This window comes from Hyperolius riggenbachi, chromosome 1 (assembly GCF_040937935.1).
Source record: "Hyperolius riggenbachi isolate aHypRig1 chromosome 1, aHypRig1.pri, whole genome shotgun sequence".
NCBI classification, from domain to species: domain Eukaryota; kingdom Metazoa; phylum Chordata; class Amphibia; order Anura; family Hyperoliidae; genus Hyperolius; species Hyperolius riggenbachi.
The window spans coordinates 359,293,092-359,313,458 of NC_090646.1; the positions used below are offsets into that span (position 1 = coordinate 359,293,092).

At 40.4% G+C, this 20,367-nt stretch overlaps 1 protein-coding gene and 1 long non-coding RNA gene across 2 annotated transcripts in view; one reads left to right on the forward strand and one right to left on the reverse strand.

Moving 5' to 3' along the window:
• The window catches only part of TMEM38A (transmembrane protein 38A), a 32,387-nt gene extending 14,172 nt beyond the window's left edge, over window positions 1-18,215 (forward strand). Inside the window, exons 2-6 of the mRNA XM_068234211.1 lie at window positions 8,042-8,198; window positions 10,035-10,219; window positions 15,039-15,126; window positions 15,840-15,957; window positions 16,553-18,215. Coding sequence (XP_068090312.1) covers window positions 8,042-8,198; window positions 10,035-10,219; window positions 15,039-15,126; window positions 15,840-15,957; window positions 16,553-16,771 — 767 coding nt within the window. The 3' untranslated portion in view covers window positions 16,772-18,215. The remainder of the gene's footprint in view (window positions 1-8,041; window positions 8,199-10,034; window positions 10,220-15,038; window positions 15,127-15,839; window positions 15,958-16,552) is intronic.
• The window catches only part of LOC137514551 (uncharacterized), a 135,348-nt gene continuing 131,479 nt past the window's right edge, over window positions 16,499-20,367 (reverse strand). Inside the window, exon 3 of the long non-coding RNA XR_011020530.1 lies at window positions 16,499-16,947. This is a non-coding gene — a long non-coding RNA (uncharacterized lncRNA). The remainder of the gene's footprint in view (window positions 16,948-20,367) is intronic.

Sequence of the window (20,367 nt, forward strand, 5' to 3'; positions counted from 1 at the left end):
TAGCACTGTAGAAAATGTCAGTGTTGTTGAATAATGGATAAATATATAAAATGCAAAATGTATGGCTTATGCAGGGGAGACCATCACATTACTCCAAATCAAATGACTCCTTATGAGCTGTTCAGATTCTCCTATGCACCTGCAGGCAGCTGGGAGACATGCAGTTTGCACTGTTTTGGAACAGCTGGCCAGTGGTAACATAATTTAATTATTACATTTGATGCATAGTTGCACTTTCTCTTTCAGTATCTACTGCTTGATACAAATATTTGTGTCTGTATGCATGCTATTTAATAACCAGGTAGGTAGTGAAAGAAATGGTAGAGCTGGTGCAGGGTATTCACTGCAGTTGGGCTGACTAGTACTTTTAGCACTGTGAAGTATTTTCTTCTCTCAGTGGAAGTCTTAAGCCCCATCTACACGATACGATTCTTTGTGCGATTCGATTACGATTCTATTTACGATCCGATTAAATCCGACATGTCCGATTGAGATTTGTTTCAATTCGATTTGCCATTGTTTTGCAATGGCAAATCGAATCGAATCCCGATCGGACATGTCGGGTTTAATTGGATCGTAAATAAAATCGTAATCGAATCGCACAAAGAATCGTATTGTGTGGATTGGGCTTTAAACTACTTTTGTAATTGTGCCTGTATGTGACAGTACATTATAGTATGCTGCATGACCTTAATTTAAACCTGCTTTTCACATAATGTGTGTAGTGTAAATGAGTACATTTGGCGGTAACACTGTTTTTCATATTGTCACAGCTTGTCATTGTTGAAAGTGTGCTTGGTGATTATGGGCAGTGTCAGTAATTGCATGGACAAGCAGATAAGGCTGAGAGGTTCCACCCTATTAGATGCCAAGCCCTTCAGGTTATCTGACTCCTGCTGCCTGATTTGCTGCCAGTTTTTTTTCCCCTAGCTTTACAGTTCCTAAACTCATTTTAACATACCATGGAATAAAGTATAAAGTCATGTGCTGAACATTCACTGAATGAGTGCACCAGTTAGGATGCTTAAAGAGGCACTTTGGTGATGTATAGACTCACTCTGGACCCTTTTCTCCATTACCAATAAAAAGTGCACTTTTTGTGGAAGTATGAAATGGCACTTATACCTGGAGGTGTGTGTGTTTATTTCTTAATTATTGTAACAGCAATCTCCCATTTCATAAATTTGGAAGGTCTGGTGAGTGGTAATAAATTGCATCTAATTCTCTGTATGTGTACATTAGTTTCAACAACATTTACTTTAGTAAATGTATATGTTTACTTTTATGATTTAGTACCAACCCTAAAGTTAAACAGTCTACAAAAGGAGAACTTATACTCAGCCGCAGACTGAAAAGCTACATGGGTCTGGTTTTGCACACTTCTGTACCTCCCTGTAACCCACTGCATACCTTCAATAAATCTAGGAAAGCAAAAACGCTCAAACCCCCTACCAGTTCAGCCACTGGGTGCAGGATCAGGGAAGCCAGGCCAATCCATAAGTATGTACAGAAGGATCCGCAACCAAACAGAGGTAGAATCGCTGGTTTTTTATTCAAAGATTCCACATGACAGATGCAATGAATTCACAAGGTTCAACTGACGCGTGTCGGGCTTACAGTCTGCCCTTAGTCATAGTTAAAAGTGAACCTGCAAGAGGAGGGCTTTATGTAGGTGGGGGGAGAAAAAACTCCTCCCTATACCTCAGCAAGCCCTCGCCTTAAAGGGAACATTACAATTCTGATCGCAAAAATAAGTTCATGTCTGTATTTTCGGGGGATTGCGGTGCAACTAGTTTGCAACCGGAGCTTACTTTACATTCTCTATATACCACATTGGAGTGTTTAATCGATAAAGAGGTACGTCTCTGGTGGGACGTTACAAGCTTGAAACATTACATCAGTAAGGGTATTATACCCAGAGGTTTAAGAATCAAAAAGGTCCCAACTACTATTTACTCTGACAAATTTGTCATTGAGTGGAATCAGATCCTTACTGATTGCTCTCTGCAGCTTATGAGACTGATAGTCTCATATGAGTAACAAAAATTAACAGATCTCAAGCTGCAGATAGACAAAACTAATCAGGATCTAAAGAGGTTTGACTCTTTAAGTCTCTATGATGATTTAAATTCTAAATTGAAGAACAATATTAATAAACTTGAGACTATCATCATGGAGACCAAGCGTGTCAAATTTCTTAGGGATACAAACGATTATAGCCGTAATGTGGTTTATGAATGGGGGAGGTGGGAGTCTTTTTATAGGTCACCTAAATCGATCTTGAAGAAGTTCACCCCTAAGAAAAATGTAAGCTTCAGTTCCTTAGATACTTCAGGCTCCATGTCAGACACCTCTGAGGTCTCGGAGTCAAATCGCAGAACTTTGCAATCGACCATTTTTCCCAACATCCCCCAGAGTCAGACACAGGACCCTCCTTTACTTCAAACATCAGGGGTTCCCATTCCCCAACCATCCTATTACAAAACACAGAGAAAACACAACAAACACAAAAAACGCAAACCAAAAAGAAACGTGTCAGACGAGCAGGGCGCAAACATGGAAAATCGAGCAACCAGATAGTTTCTGAATCTACTACTTGTAATGTTGTCAATCTTTCTAGTTGCGCCCTCTCCTCTGATCAGGTTAAATTACTGTCCAGAGGCCTTTCTTTTGCTCCCTCCAACCATTTTGATTTGTTTAGGACCATTTTGGATCTGACTAAGGGCAGACTGTAAGCCCGACACGCGTCAGTTGAACCTTGTGAATTCATTGCATCTGTCATGTGGAATCTTTGAATAAAAAAACAGCGATTCTACCTCTGTTTGGTTGCGGATCCTTCTGTACATACCTTCAATACTTGCATCATAATTAAACCTGCTGTCTGCTCCTTTGTTCTTGTGCAAAACATGCTTTTGAAGTGGGCCTCTACCCATCTACATAATAAGTGTATACAGGGTAATTTATATAATAGATACTAGCAAGTATTATGGTTGATTTATAAAGCTCCAGTATCTTCTGTGACACCATACAAATAAAAAGTTTATTTATAAACTTGCAGTATAAATAAGGGGACACCCGTGAGTATATAAAGGTTTAAACCCACTAGCAGCCTTTTCTAAGCACTAGTGATTTGAAAAGCTCTTGCTAATGCAATGCTATGGGGGATTTTTATAAAATCACATCGCTCAAGTGGGATCACACCCATAGCATTACATTAGCAAGAGATTTTCAAATCACAAAGCGCTCAGAAAAGCGCTCCTAGTGGGTTTCAAGCCTAAGAAATAACATTTATTGTCTTGTTTCACATCTCCATCAAGCATTCTGTCCCCTGATGCCTGATTACAGGATCTGAAGATGCACGAAAGTGAACCATACATCAAGCGATTCTGTTTCAATCGACAAAGTAATCAACTTTATTGGGTGATCAACCTCAGTTTAGTTGATCGAAAGTTAATCGACTAGTTGCCCACACATTGCAAGCGATATCCTATGCTATTCACCTTCACTAATCAATCTGAGCGATGTTGTGTCTCGATGCTTGGAATGCAAAAATCGATTCAGAGTCGATCGATTGATATGTGAACAGTAGCTGATTCCTGTGCGATCAACCGATATCTTGTATCCAACTCGATCGACTAAGCTGGTCGATTTGACATGATATCAGCCACTTTTCATCGATAGGGCATACTGAAACACACTTGATTCTCTCTTGATTCGATAAAAGTATTTAATCGAATGGTCGATCATACAGCCAATTAGCTAGATGTACGGCCACCTTAATAAGCACAAAATATTTGCCAGTGATTTGTCTTCATGTAATGTTCCTGCACAACTACACCTTTTGATGAAGATGGGAGTCAATAAATCTTATCTCATATTCACTGGTGCCCACTTCTTTACTCTGGTTCCTTGTTTTGCATCAATTGTTCAAGCAGTGGCAAAGTGAAAAGAGGTGTCTTGAAAATCTATATAATTTATGGCAGCCTCCATATCCCTCTCATCTCAGGTTCACTTTATACTTCTAGTTCAGACTGCACAATTAAATATTTTACAGGAAACTAAAGGTAGCCATACATCTAGCGATTCTGATTCAATCAACAAAGCCATCGACTTCATTAAGCCATTGACTTCAGTTTAGTTGATCGAAAGTCGATCAACTAGTAACTCACACACTACAAGCGATATACTATGCAATTCACCTTCGCTAATCCATCTGATCGATGTTGTGCCTCCATGCTCTGAATGCAAAAATCGATTCAGAGCCGATTGAATGACATGTGAACAGTAGCTGATTCCTGTGTGATCGACCGATATTTTGCACCCTGCTTGATCGACTAAGATGGTCAATTCGATATGATATCAGCCACTTTTCATCGATTGGCCATACTGGAACACACTTGATTCTCTCTCGATTCTATAAAATGATAGATTCAAATGGTCGATCGTACAGCCAAATCGCTATATGTATGGCCCTATTAACATAAACAGTCAGGGTAATACAGATAATAAATACACTGTTGCTTAGCACACCTTGTAGTTATATGTATACAGCAGTATGGCAATGCCAGTGTCCCAGGTTGAAATCTAAGCCATTATATTCATGAGGTTTATATGTTCTCCTTGTGTTTACATATGTTTTCTCCCACATCCACAAAACATATTGATAAATGAATTGGGTCTACTATTGAACTGGCTTTAGACTATGACTATGGTAGGATTTTGATCGTGAGTTTCATAAAGCTGTCCCCCTATATGCAGCACAAATAAAAATTCCATCATGTTCAATTAGTGTTACGTTTCTGCACATTTGTGCTGCAAAAATTAAGATTTGGGCTGCTTTAGTTTTGACGATAATAGCACTATTTCCCAGACAATAACATCATCCAGACCCCATACAACAGCCTACAGATATAAAACTGATATGATTGGGTAGTGCTCTGCTTGTGTTCATTTGTGCTGCAAAAATAATCATTCTATTTTTTATCGTTTTTGAGCTATTTTAAGTTTTCATAAAGGTCAAAAGTTCACTCAATCCCCCCTTCAACAGTGCAAAGGCAGAGTGAACGTTTGACCTTTATAAAAACTTGCATATCTCAAAAACTATAAAAGATACAATGATGATTTTTGCTGGGTGATGTTATTGCTATTATCTGCAAAACGAAAGCAGCATAAATGTAGCACTAACCAAACGTGATGGAATTTGTATTTGTTCTGATTGTAGAGCGGCCAGCTTCACAGAGACTAGATTGTGAGCTACTCTTAGTGACAGTTAGCAACACGACAATGTTCTCTGTAAAGCACTCTCAAAGATTTCACAGCTACCATATTTGAAAAGATAATGATAAAATATGACTTTGGGTAATACAGGGGTACAATAGGAGGGAGGACCCTACCCATTCAAGCTCACAATAAAGGGGAAGAAATATATCTGCGTGCTTCAAGTAACATTTGAATATTGCAAACATTACTGTTATAGTCTTGTTACAAATTAATTTATATATACAGGTAGCCCGCGACTTACGAACGCCCGACTTACAAACGACCCGCTGATACAAACGCAAATGGATTCTGTGTTTCCATGGGAACAACTAAAAAATTTTTTTCAAATTGGACTTGTAGTTTTTGAGAAAATCAATTTTTAAAAATTCAAAGAAAAAATGGCTTTTAAACTTGTATAAGCAGTACAGAGGACAGATGTGGCACAGAGGGGGACACTGGAGGCATGGGGGTCACAGAGAAAGTACAGGGGACAGAGATTGCACAGTGTTCTGACTTAAGAACAGATTCAGGTTAAGAACGAACCTACAGTCCCTATCTCGTTCATTAACTGGGGACTACCTTAAATACAAAAAAGAAATCAGAGAAGGCTGTAGTTACAACTTTTCCACACTGTTGTTTCACTATGTTATCTTGTGCAGGGCAGTTACTGCATACTGAGGTTACATGAATCTGGCTTGCAATATTGCTGGTGTGGATGGTCTAGTGCTCGTTTCACTTCCCAACTGCCTTTGATGAGCTATGGCAGCTGTTCCTTAGCCTTTACTCCTTTCCTGACCTGTTGCCTATAATTAGAGCTATACTGAAGTATCAGCTGTCTGTCTATCCATTACGACCCCCATACTAACAGCTCGTGACTAAGAGAGTTATTCATTACCACACTTGCTGCTAAAGCAAAACTGCACAAGTAGCTATCAAAGTAGGCTTATACTTATCTACAGAAGACTATGTCAAACACATTAACCCCCAGAGCGAATATTAATAATGAAATAGAAACTTGTGAAATACTGTCCTGACCTCATAATTGATGAATAGTAACAGTATAGGTGTGAGAGGGACATTAATCTGTTACTCATGCGTATGCATGGGTTTCCTCCGGGCACTCTGGTTTCCTCTCACATCCCAAACACATACAGATCAGTTAATTGGCTTCGCACTAAAAGAAAAAAATTGGCTCTAGATCACAATGGACATATAACTATGGTGGGGATTAGATTGTGCGCCCCTGTAATGAACAGTTGGTGACAAGACTGTATTCTGTGTACAGCGCTATGAAAGATGTCGGCGCTGTATGAATACTAAATAATAGTAAAAAATAATAATAACCTAATAATAATAAGACTCAAGAAAGACTTTATTTGATGAATGTTCTCTATAGTGGGCTAACATAGTGTTTTAACCCTCAAGGCATTTGATCCAAGTGCTGTTTCATGCTTTTTTGGCCTTCATCAGCATAAAATATAGATTGTTTGATTTGGTAGGTATGGCATCTGAGGGTCTCAGTGCAGGGTGTCCAGTTCAATAGATCTATAGTCATAAAGACCCACATTTTATACCTAGCTCTGTAGAAAAGTACAGAATTGTGCAGTAATATTATGATGCTTGTAACATTACCTGACAGCTCTGTCCATATATCTATGAAATCATTTTGGACTGCTGCCAGCTGCATATCTTGTCAGTCCTTAAAAAGCTCCCTCTTCCCCTCACTCAAAGCAAGCAGCCAAACAGCAGTTCTTCACAGCCTATCATTATTTTACTGCCAGTCACATGACTTCTTCTCTTGGTTGCAATCACATGACTTCTCTTCTCCCCACTCAGGCATTACACTACACATAGCTGCTGTCTAATGTCATCAAGCCGAGTAGGGTATCTGTAAATAGTGGTGCTCTTTTCCCACTAGTGCAATGCGATTCTTGTGGAATCCTAAATGCTATGCATGCTGCATTTTTTGTGCAATTGGGTGAATGTGACTTATTATTGCAGGGATCCCTTACTTAAGGTGTAGACTAGAGAAAAGAGAGATGGAACAAAGGAAACAAAAGAAGAATAGAATCAAATTGAGGTTGATAATAAGGATGGAGGTGAAATTCTGGTACCATCAATAAAAACTATAAGATAAATACTAATAAAGTATACCTTAAGTGTACCAGAGACGGTACACTATTGCTAAATTATACTTACCCAAGACTTCCTCCAGCCCCATAAGCAGCATAGGAGTGAATAGGTTAGTGAGTTTCCATGCATTTCCACACATTTCCATGAGTTTTAACTCCGGGCGAGTTGAAATGCACTGCACAGCAAATCATTGTGAATGGTAAAATTAAAACAAACACAGAACATTTATATCACGCTTTTCTCCTGGCGGACTTAAAGCGCCAGAGCTGCAACCACTAGGATGCGCTCTATAGGCAGTAGCAGTGTTAGGGAGACTTGCCCAAGGTCTACTACTGAATAGGTGTTGGCCCTTAACCATTACACTATCCAGCCAGCTGTTAAAGTCTCCTTTGTAATATGCACATTATGTGCAGTGCGTTAAAACTCACTGCAACTCACATTGCGTGAATGAGCCCTAAGCATCATATTGTCAGTCTTTCCAGTACTTATGTAGATCAGCATGTCATGTCAGTATTCAGTATGTTATATTGTGGACAAAACTGGTCTTTAAAATTGAAAAGGTAATTGAAAGTATGTGAACATGACAATACATGAAATACAAAATACAATACAATATAGTCATCACTCCATTGTCTTTTTGCTTGTGAAGGTGCTGTGGCTCTTTCCCGACGCAGTCCTGTAGCCTCCTGGCTATGTGCAATGCTCTACTGCTTTGGCAGCTACATACTTGCAGATGTCTTGCTTGGCGATTCACCAATTCACTATTTCAGCAATAACTCCAATATACTTCTGGCTTCTGCTGTCTGGTAAGTTTGCCTGGTGTAAACAATTTACTAACGTTGATTCTTTCTTGTATTTGTGAAAATAATGTCAGCCTGGTACACACATTCAATTTTGACTGGTCAACCATTGGCCAATTTTATCATCTTCATGTAGCATGACAGCCAACAAATTTTGAATGGTATGAACAGATTGTGTAGGCAAGCTTGCATACTATATGGAAGTGGTAAATTTGGCCAATCAAAATTGGATGTGTACACCAGACTTTAGAATGCTGACAATATCAGCATCACAGAGGGACTGGGCTATACTCTTTGAAATATGCACACCTGTTAAAGAAATCACCCCACAGTATTTATTGTTGTATAAATAATGGCTATTATCAGTATGATGATGTCTCCAAAATGTGTCATCAGTGATACAAGAAGGGTCACCTAAAAAGTGAGAAAAAGTGAGAAGAGACCAGGAGCCCAGTGACGCAGTATCGTCTGTTAGCCTGTGGAGATGTATAAAGTGTGAGCAATTATACTCACAAAGGTGGGTGGGCAACCCTTGCATCCACCGTATTAATCTGTGGGGAAATAACCATCCCCACTTGGTTTCTCCCGGATTTCTCAGGAACTGCATGGTCGCTCTCCTTGAGCAACATTAGAATCAGTGTAAGCACCTGAGAAGGTATAACTATGATTTAAGACAGGGTAGAAGGTGCCCAATATCAATTTCTGTTATTGATCACTCAGAATCAAGAACAAAAAAGGGTCATCTTACCTCTCCTGATGAAAAACACCACGTTTATTGGAAAGGAATATTCATTAGAGCACAAGTGCTAAGATGGCAATTCCCATTTTTTTGGCAAGTTACCCATTGTTTTCAGGTCAGTTATTAAACAAGTGCCTTCATATTGACTGTGAAGAGTATGGGCGCCTGTATAGTGTTAAGCTGGCCACTAACTGTCCAATTTCTAGCGAAAAATCGTTCGAGCGATCAGAAATTCTGATCGGATTGGTTGTAAATAATCTCCATTGGTGGACACAATCGATTATGAACGAGTGAAAAAAATGTCGCCCGAATGAATTTTCGTCGAACGAAAATTTGGATTTTCTTGGTGGTCGTGATAGATAGGAAGAAATGATTGGTTAGTTGATGGTGTAGTGAACGATTTTTCGTCCGATCAAAATTTCTGATCGCTCGAACGATTTTTCACTAGAAATTGGACCGTTAGTGGCCAGCTTAATGGAGCACACATGTATAACTAAAACCCCTATCTCAACTGTTAAAACAAGGCATAAAATAGGTAGATTTATTACAGGTATATACAGTACTTATAAAACATGACTTTTAGTGGCTTCCATCATTAAGCTGGCCACTAACTGTCCAATTTCTAGTGAAAAATCGTTCGAGCGATTAGAAATTCTGATCGGATTGGTTGTAAATAATCTCCATTGGTGGACACAATCGATTATGAACGAGTGAAAAAAATGTCGCCCGAATGAATTTTCGTCGAACGAAAATTTGGATTTTCTTGGTGGTCGTGATAGATAGGAAGCAATGATTGGTTCGTTGATGGTGTAGTGAACGATTTTTCGTCCGATCAGAATTTCTGATCGCTCGAACGATTTTTCGATAGAAATTGGACCGTTAATGGCCAGCTTTAGAGAGATGTATTTTTCTTCTTCCCTCTCTCTTTCTGCTTCAGCTGAAGTATGTACAATTAAATACACTGGTGCACATGGGGATTAGTATGGTCCGTTTAATTTCCATGAATAGTAGTGCTTATATGTATGCCACAATCGTAACTATTCCGCATCACCTACCTAATTTATTTAATTTGTTGTTTGTTTTTTGTTTTTTTGTGGCTGCAGGTACTTGATGTTTTACTGTCCACTGAGCATCTTTTACAAGTGTGTTAGCTTCCTGCCTGTGAAACTGATCCTTGTTGCCATGAAGGAGGTAGTCCGGGTACGCAAAATCGCCATTGGCATCCACCATGCCCATCACCATTACCACCACGGATGGGTTATTATGGTACTCATTGGATGGGTAAAAGGTGAGCTAATAAGACACCAAAAAGCCTGGTTTAAATGTTCTAGCTTTTGCCCTATACAAATGTTTATGCACTGCTGTCAAGTTCTTAACATTTTAAAATAATGCCAAAAATGCCAAAACCTTACAAATAAATATTCTGGGTTTACTATAACATTTGAAAGAAACTGATTGCAACTGATTATCTGGAAATGAGTTGGGAAAGGTGTAAATCAGTTAACCTGCCTGGCGTTCTATTAAGATCGCCAGGGAGGCTGCGGGAGGGGTTTTTTTTTATAAAAAAAAAAAACTATTTCATGCAGCCAACTGAAAGTTGGCTGCATGAAAGCCCACTAGAGGGCGCTCCGGAGGCGTTCTTCCGATCGCCTCCGGCGCCCAGAATAAACAAGGAAGGCCGCAATGAGCAGCCTTCCTTGTTTTGCTTACATCGTCGCCATGGCGACGAGCGGAGTACGTCATCGACGTCAGCCGACGTCCTGACGTCAGCCGCCTCCGATCCAGCCCTTAGCGCTGGCCGGAACTTTTTGTTCCGGCTGCGCTGGGCTCAGGCGGCTGGGGGGACCCTCTTTCGCCGCTGCTCGTGTCGGATCGCCGCAGAGCGGCGGCGATCAGGCAGCACACGCGGCTGGCAAAGTGCCGGCTGCGTGTGCTGCTTTTTATTTGAGCCAAATCGGCCCAGCAGGGCCTGAGCGGCAGGCTCCGGCGGTACTGGACGAGCTGAGCTCGTCCAGACCGCCCAGCAGGTTAAGCACTGGTGCCCAGCTCACGGATTGTGGACCACTTGTGGCTCCCTAGCATTGATGTAGGGCTGCTTGCCTGGGACTGTGACTCACAAGTTAACAGCAAGCAGGGTAGGCTTTTACAACTCCTAAATTGCTCCTCCTGCTGGATGATGTGAGCATAGCTGGGAATTTGCAGATGATATACCAGATCTTTGAAAGTAGTAAACATGCATCGTACAGATTCACATCTGTCACAAGAGGCCCTAGTGGTCAGACCGCAAATGGCCTTCTAAACGGTGCCAGCGCACGAATCGTGCGAACTCTGGTCGCAGTCAATGCGCAGGAACCATTGGGAATTAGCCGCAGACAAACCAGAAGGGAGCCTGTGAGGTACGGTAATTACAAAATACACACTAATTCAGGGTATAACTGCCACCACCTCGGTTACCATGGGCCCGAGGAGCCCGCTGACTGACTAGTCCTGCGAATAAAAACGGTTCAACACACTCTATTCTGTCTAGTTAACCACAATACAATAGTAGTAACGTCTCTCCAGAGACCTGGGATCAGTTTCTGTGTATGGCTGAAAAGCAGGGTAGCGGAACAGTGAATGACTTTGATAAAGTCTTTTATTCACAGGCAAAATAAATAATTAATATATACAGACAGTTATTAAAATCAACAATTATTAAAACAGTAATAGCCAGTATGAAATAAAAAGGGAGAAAATACTTAAGGTTTGTGGAAATATGTCCTTTTGTGGGAAAATCATCAAGTCCTTGGTTTCAAGTTCCCAAAGTTCTTTGTTTCAGGAATAAATTCAAAGTTCAGCAAGATTTAAAATCCAAACAAAATGGAGGATGTCCTTTGTTTCAATTCAGACATGATGGCCGCCAACCATGTGTCCTCTGGCTGGCAGCATGCTCTCAGGAAGATGGAATTGGGAGGACTGCCAGAGCGGTTCCTTGCAAACACTTTTAAACAATGCCCACCTTTGGGTGGAGCCTCCAGTACAGCCCAGGGGTTGGAGAGGGGCGGTGAGCTCCCTGGCTGGGTGCTCTATGCCCATCAAATATGACTTTGGTCATATCTCGGCTTCCGCTTTACGCACACACATGACCATCACATATTCATATTTCTCAGACTAGCCCAGTTCATATGATACCAAACTTGGGCATGTTTGCATGCCCGGTTAAAAAATGGTGGAATTCCCCGAGTTCTGGTTATGCCAGTGGCCCCAATTTAATATCAAAATACTCACAAGATCCGGACCAACAGAATGATATAACTGTCACATTTCTCACCTGAACGGTATTGCTTACACAGGCTCAAAATCCTAAACTCCATGCTTTCTTATTGTGTCTTATATGACTCCGGCCGGTCTGGGGTGGAAGCAGGTTTTGAATAGCCCCCTGCTGGAATTAGCTTCCTGGCTCTCCCTGTTATGAAAGGCTCAGGCTAATTAACATCTAGGTGTCACCTGGTTCCCAGAACAGAAAAAGGGAATTCATGCCTCCATGTTATTCTGCCTTCCACAGGGAATATGTCCAAGCTAATTAACACCTCCCCCCAGGCTTTTACTCAGCTAAGACAAATCCCCCAGCTGTTCCTAGGCAGAGGGAGACTATACATCAAATCTTGGTTTAACGATTTGTGTCGCAAAGCGACCGCAATTGCGTTTTGGCCGACTGGGCGTCGCCCGGCGTCACAACATCTATTCACATTGCTTTAAAATAGAGTAAAGCTGTTGTATTTTTTTCACCACCTTTAATTCTTCATGCTCTTGCCTATTTACATCCTTACCACTCTAATGTCATTGCATTGCATCTTCTGTTTTCTTTCCACCAGCATCTTTTTCATTTTTTCCAGCACTAATCCTTAAAACTGTTGATTTTCCCTCTTTTTATACTTTGTTATTTCCATTCAGCGTTTAATATAGTTGCTCCACTGAAAAAAATTGAGACGTAATATTTGTAAAAAACAAAAACATGAATGTAAGTATATATATATATATATATATGCAGTGTTTGACAGTAAAAACTTGTGAAAAAGCTATATTCCTTTTGCACCACTAGATGTCGCCTTTGCTTCATTGGGAATAGTAAGGAATGAATAGTGATTTAGTAGGTAAAAATAAGAAAGGATGCAGTCAGGACAGTAAAATAGATGCCTACCGCACCTGGTAATTTGGCCAAAACCATAGTTTGCAATGTATTAAGCAGCAATGGTGTGGCCAGGATTGTAATTAGGGAGCAGAAGTGCTATTGTATAGGTGAACTCCGGATAGCGGTTTTGAGCACTTACAGCTGGTCTGGCTTTCGGTTGCTGGGGGTGGATGCAGTAGTGCCCCAGAGTTCGTTTTTTAATGATCACTGTGATTGGCTTACAGTGATCACCAGGTCAGGAGCCAATAAAATCGTCAAGGAGCTCAGCTGTCATTATGACAGCTGAGCAGGCAGTGGCGACAGATCGGTGGAAATGGTGAGAACAACATGAGTTTGCAATGAGAACAGATGAAATCTACGTCCTGGCAGAGACTGCCAGCCACAATCAGGATGTAGATTTCACCTACGTTGGTATGGATAGGGTTAAATATATGTACAGCCAAGTGCTGGTGTCCAAACCAAGCACCTAGGGTACAAATATCAGGAGATGGGGTTGTGGCATTGTATAGTCAAACGCCCACACCTAAAGTCAGTAGACAAGGCCAGAGTATTGTCTATCCAATAGCTGAGTGTAAACACCCTAAATGAACAAGCCCAAATTAATTGTTTCTGAAAGTCCCACTTCTCTCAGCACTTTGATTGGAGCCTTGGCCTTTTGTTATCCAAAGTGTCTGGCAAATTGAAATATGACCTCTCTACATGTTATCACCAAGTCAGTTTCATGTCTGTATAGGTGCTTGTCTAAACACAGGCGGCAAGCAGTGGATCCTTTTTTGCCTATTACTTTGTGCCCTGGTGCTATGGGCAACATCTTGTCTCTTCTCCACCTTCCCTCTCCATAAAACAAAACATGCATCTATCCATGCAGTCTTGTCTCTAGGGTTTTGGGTTGGACTTCCACCATGGACATTTCCTGATTCGGAAATTAACCATATGTAGCATTAGGGATATTAGATTGTGAGTGATGTGACTTGTTGCATGACTTTTTGGATGCACTGCAGAAGAAGCCACCTCTATATAAAGTGTAAAATAAATAATGGTATGAATAGTCACTTTCAGAAAATATGGAACCCTTGGTTATAAGAGAATGCTGTTGATCTTCTTTTTGTCTAAATGCCATTTTTTAAACTATGATATCACTTAAATGGATTTCAGTTGTCCTTTTCTCTCTAGTTTATTTTATGCATTAGGGATTGTATACCTTCAGGTTTATGTATACATTATTTGTATTGCTGTGATCCATGTTGAATCTAATACTGTGGTTTTTGATGCTTTATAAGATTGCTTTTACAATAGTAGTCATTTTCATCAGTGACTGGAGATACATTTGTAATTGCTTGCTCTTGGTAATGTTTGATGTTTTGTTATACTTACAGTATAATGGCTGGATAGTGTACTGTGTACTGGTAAAGGGCTCTGCCTCTGACACAGGAGACCAGGGTTCGAATCTCGGCTCCTCCTGTTCATTAAGCCAGCACCTATTCAGTAGGAGACCTTGGGCAAGACTCCCTAACACTGCTACTGCCTATAGAGCGCATCCTAGTGGCTGCAGCTCTGGCGCTTTGAGTCCGCCAGGAGATAAAATGTTGTTTGTTTGTTTGTATTTATTTATACAGCACGAACATCTTCTGCAATGCTTACAAAGTACAGTCATGTCAGTAAACAAGATTTTGGTCCTTCTTTATAAGTTCTTCAGTTTTTAGACAATTTAGCAATGCCAATATAATATGTAGGGACCGTTCTCAGGCTGCAAATGCTAGATTATGGAGAATAAACACTACATAATGTATAAATATGCATGTAAGATCATTTTGATAATTAAGAGTGGAAGACGACTAAAAGGCACTGTGTACACATGGGTATTTATACTCCCTATGTGCTGTTTCTTGTAGTCTGTTTATCAGATTGTTGATGATCCATTCCTCTCTTCCTGCAGGATCTGGAGTAGCACTGATGTCTAATCTGGAACAGCTCTTGCGTGGTGTGTGGAAGCCCGAAACCAATGAAATTCTTCACATGTCCTTGTGAGTGCAACATTGTCTATTAACTCTTGCCTTTTCAGAAGCACCTTATTGGGAAATACCTTAGTTAAATGGGTATCTAAAGTACCATGTAGCATGATGTGATAAATGTGCGGATGTGTGCAGTCCCAATCCTATTTAGACCTATACTCTGCTCCTTTTTTTAAGGGTTAAGAATCCAGGGCTCTAAATGCCAGTTTCTTAGCAGAACAACAGCAGTGGACTGTATTGTAACCCTCAAGGCCTGATCCACTAACACATTTGTGTCGGCTTCTGTCCGCTTTTCAGCATCTGTAACATTATTATTTATTTATTGTATTTATAAAGCGCCAACATATTACGCAACATTGATGTGTTGCTGAAAATGCATTAGTGGATTCAGGTCCTCACTGATAATTATTACAGCTGATAAAACACTTCTGAGTGCAGGAAACAGATTAAAAAAATGTTTAGTAGTTCACGATTTGTCTGTTTGTACTAGTCCAAAACCAGTCAGATTTGTTGGATTTTTATTACCTACTATAAGTGACAGTGACATAAGAAAAAAAGTCATTTGCGGTGCATTTTACATTGGAACAAATGTACATTTGTATGTATTTTACATTTTACAATTTTTTTTTTAAAGTGGAGTATGTGGAAAATATTTAAATGCATTTTTTGTCTATTTATAATTGTTCTTCCTCAAAAAAATACATTTGTCTGTTTTTCTCTTTTAGCCCAACCAAGGCTAGTTTATATGGTGCCATTTTATTCACTCTGCAACAAGCTCACTGGTTACCTATTTCCAAAGCCTATCTCATCTTCTTCTTCACCCTGTTCATGGCATCATGCAAGGTATGAGCTAAGATTTTAAAGTGTAGTAAGCTGTGCTATCATAATCTAGAATTTAACTCTGTTGTTCAATGAAAACTGTTTTTTAAACATATTTTCTGTTATGTCTTGCTTTTATGTCACTTAAACTTATCATCACTTTGTCCTGCTGACCCCATGCACATGTTTAAATCTTTCTGCTTGTCATAAGTGATCTTAAAGCAAATGTAGATCCTGTGGACACATAACAAAATGGTCTCTTAAACTATCATTATTATTTATATAGTGCCAATATCTTCCATAGTGCTGTACATAGTACAAAACAGACAATAGTGGGGTGCATAGGTATATGAGTAGTTCAACATATTGTACAATCTTTCGGTGGAGAAAAATTGCATTTTATAGAGCGAAAATATGGTAAACTGTCTTACCACCTGAAAAAGGAGGAATACTTTTGAAATACTAGAGTAGTAGTCAACATATTGGGGATTTTGTGGAGTAGTCATTGAGCTTAAACAAATTAACTCAGAGCCTCTATTTTAAACAGAAGTGGTGTGCTATAGCTTCTTTAAGCTGATTGTTTATTAACGGCTTTATCTTTTTTTGCCATTACGTGTAGATCTTCATGACAGCCACCCACTCCCATGGCTCACCTTTCGCACCTGTAGAGAACTGCATCTGCCTGGTTCTTTTTGGCTCTCCAGATGGTGTCCACGAGGAGCATGATGACCACCATCACCACCACCATGATGACCATGAGGTGTCCCATTCAGCAGGAAAATCCAAAGAAGAACTGAATGAGGGAACTCGCAAGAGGAAAGTGAAGAAAGCCGAGTGAGGACAGCAAGTCCTCAGGAGGTCATCTTAGCTAGTGATAGACGAGCCCCAAACACTCCTCATGCCAAACTTCAACCTTTTATATTGGGACTTTGAGATATGTCTTGTCTTATTTATGAAATTTCAAACTTCAAAAGAAAACCAGTTCATTCTTTCTGTTCTGTGTAAGGATGTTGACTGTGAATCAAAGAGATAAAAGATTTCTAGATCAGTAAGACCACAGGATACAAAGCTCCCCATTATGATGTGCCTATGGAAGAAAACTGTCTGAAGGATAAGATATCTATTCATTTATGTTTAGATACGGTTTCAAATATTTTTCAACATATAAACAGATTTTTTAGTAGATATTTATGCTTAACACCACTTTAAGAATTCTAATTTTGATATCAAAAGCTAAATTATACATTTTATATTTAATTAATGTAATCATATTTTTTTCTTAAATTACAAAGTCAAAGTAACCAAATGTAACCAAATGCCATTTATAGCTAACTACTATTATTACCTTTTGTCTTACCAAACTTGAGTGATAACTTCAACTCAAAGATGTAGATTAAAAGCACTGGATATATCTACCAGCAGGAAGAGAGTCCTGAGTCAGGCAGCCCCAGACCTAAGCCACCAGTGGCACTAATGCATGGTTCTTAACAAACACGTACTTATTGTGGAGGTATCCTACTATCCAAATTAAAAACAATAACTGCTGCAGCTGGAGCTACACTTTCACATATCTGTTGGTTCCAGCAAAGAAGTCACAGTTTTCATTGAGGCCGGTTTTACACCTGATTTTTGCGTTGAGAAGTGGTGCCATGCTCCTGCTGCATCCCACTGTAATGCAAAAAATGACAAAAATATGACTCTGCCGCATAGTGTGCCGACAGGGTCGTATGCATAACACCACCCCCCACTCAGTGATGTACTCCCTGCTAGACAGGAAGTACGTCACTGGGATTCCTGTCTGTCCATGCATACACATTGCGATGTACCGCACTCCCTCGTTCACACTTATTGTGTCCCCCATTGACTTCCATTACCTCAAGCACTGTGGGTTAAGTGTGGTGCTTGTGGTAAGGTGCTTCAGGCTGTGTGTCAGGATTGCAGCGGGGTGAACACTTCCAGCGCGATGCGGTAAGTGAAAAATGCCCTATTGATTGCCATTGTTTTACCCTGCGGTAAAACATGGTGGCACAACGCACACTTGCAGTGCAAGAGTAAAAGGGTCCTCAAAATTACAAAACATGAAATTTGGATCACTACTGATGTAAACTGTACAATCGGTAATACTTCCAGGAAAGAATGCTTTTCATCATGTTTGTTTAAAGCTCCTAACATTTATTTATTTTTATTTTTTTTGCCTGTAAATTAAATACTGTCTCTTTAAACATGCCACGAAACCAACATTGTTCAGTTGTTTCCCACAATTAAAAGAATTCTTATTATAACTTTGATTATTTATATTATTATTCAACACCATCAAAACTAAGCAATGTAGCCATTAGTGATATAGGTAAAGGGGACATCTCCAACATACCAGCACAAATGAAAAAAATAGTCAAAGAAGAACTGTAATGAAATATAGTAGAATGCAGTAAACTGTTAAAGATACCATCTTTTACGTTAAACATCCTGGTTTTAGCATCAGAAACACTTTATCTATATATTGTTGTATGTTGGTCTGTATCCCCGACCTCCCAGTGGTGCTTAGCCTAGGCTTTTTATTATGCGGAATTCTCTCCCCCTTATTATTTCCTGTACTGCTTGAAACTGAATACCCTGTCATGGGCCACTGTTACAGAATAATAAGAACAAAAGAACTCAATTTTGGGGGAGAAAGACCTAACATAGTACCCTTCAAAGAAATTTGGTAAAGAAAATTGATAATGTTGATACTCCACTCAAGTAAGCAAGAAAAAAAATATTTTCTTGTCTGTGGTCATTAGAGGGTAAGTCCACTTTCACCACATTACACAGTGTCTTTCTTATCTCTCAGAGTCAGAAAAAGTAAGGACCATGTAACGCAAGAGCATTAAAGAAAACCCAAGCCGAACCTAATGCAAAAAAAATCAGATATTTACCTATGAAGAAGAGAGCCTCTGGATCCTCCCAAGTATACCTCTTTGAGACCACTGCTGCCAAGGACCGTTTTTAAGATCGAGTCCACATTCCCTGCTGTGCACAAGTGTGGCCATGCTGCACCCGTATGGGAACTCACGCCTGTGCAGTAGCGTGGAATTGGCTTACTGTGCAGGAGCAGCTGTTCTCATGCACCTGCAGCGGGGAGCGAGGTCACAATAACATCCGACAAGCTCCTGTCAGATATATTCTGAGGATCCATTCATGGCAATGGTGGTCTCCAGGAGGACAAGGGAATGCTCTGGATAGTCCAGAGGCTTCCCTCTTCATAGGTACGTATCTAATTTTTTGCATTAGGCTAGCCTTGGGTACACTTCATACCTAATACACACGTCATATACCGTATTTGTCACTCAAAGCAATCTTTACAGATTGTTTTGTGTGGCAGTCAGAGCTGTGGAGTCGGAGCAATTTTGGGTACTTGGAGTCAGAGTCGGTGGTTTCATAAACTGAGGAGCTGGAATCGGGAGTTGGAGTCTGATATTTTTTGTACAAAATCTATATTCCTAGTATTAGACTAAGGAGTCGAGGAGTCAGAGCAATTTTGGGCACCTTGAGTCGGAGTTGGAGTCGGAAGTTTCAAAAACTTAGGAGTCGGAGTTGGAGTCGGATGATTTTTGTACCGACTCCACAGCCCTGGTGGCAGCCACTGTAAAGGCACATTGTTTGATTCCTGTTCAAGCATCATATTTTGCCCAGTGCTGTGCTTCCACCTGGGACAGAAGAAGCCTAGGCACAGTGGGACAAAGGGATGGACAGGGGGCAGAGGTTATTACAAGGAGGCACAAAGGGGGGCAGAAGGAGGCACACAGGAGCACAGAAGGAGGATCACGGGGACAGAGGGAGGCACAAAGGGGGGCTGAAGGATGCACAGGTGGACAGAAGTAGGCACAGAGGGACCAAAGAAAACCCTAAGGGGTACAGAAGGAGGCACAGAGGAAAGCACAGGGGGCCTAAAGGAGGCATATGGAGACAGAAGGAGGCATATGGAGACAAAAGGAGGCACAGGTGCAGAAGTGGCAAGGGGGACAGAAGGAGGCACAAGGAGACAGAAGGGGGGCAGAAGGACAAAATAATTGATAATCGTTTTATTTGAGGATAATCCAAAATGCATGGGAATGATCCAGTTTCAAACCGCACATGCCCAGTGAAAGAATGCCCCTGTGCACTTCTTCTTTAAATCGTACTTGAGCAGTTCCTTTTGCTAAGCATGCATGGTACGGAACACGGCCATAATCGCTTCTCTGAGAATATTTGACGAGACAGTGGCATATTAGGTGGTTTATAGAACGGGAGTGACCATGAAGACAGTGAACAGCAGGAAGAAGTTCAGATGAAAGTGCAGTAGCACATTAGGGCAATTTATTAAATTATCTTTTCTTCAGGTGTACGTTAAGATTTGGCCAACGCCTTATTATTATTATTATTATTTAGTATTTATATAGCGCCGACATATTACGC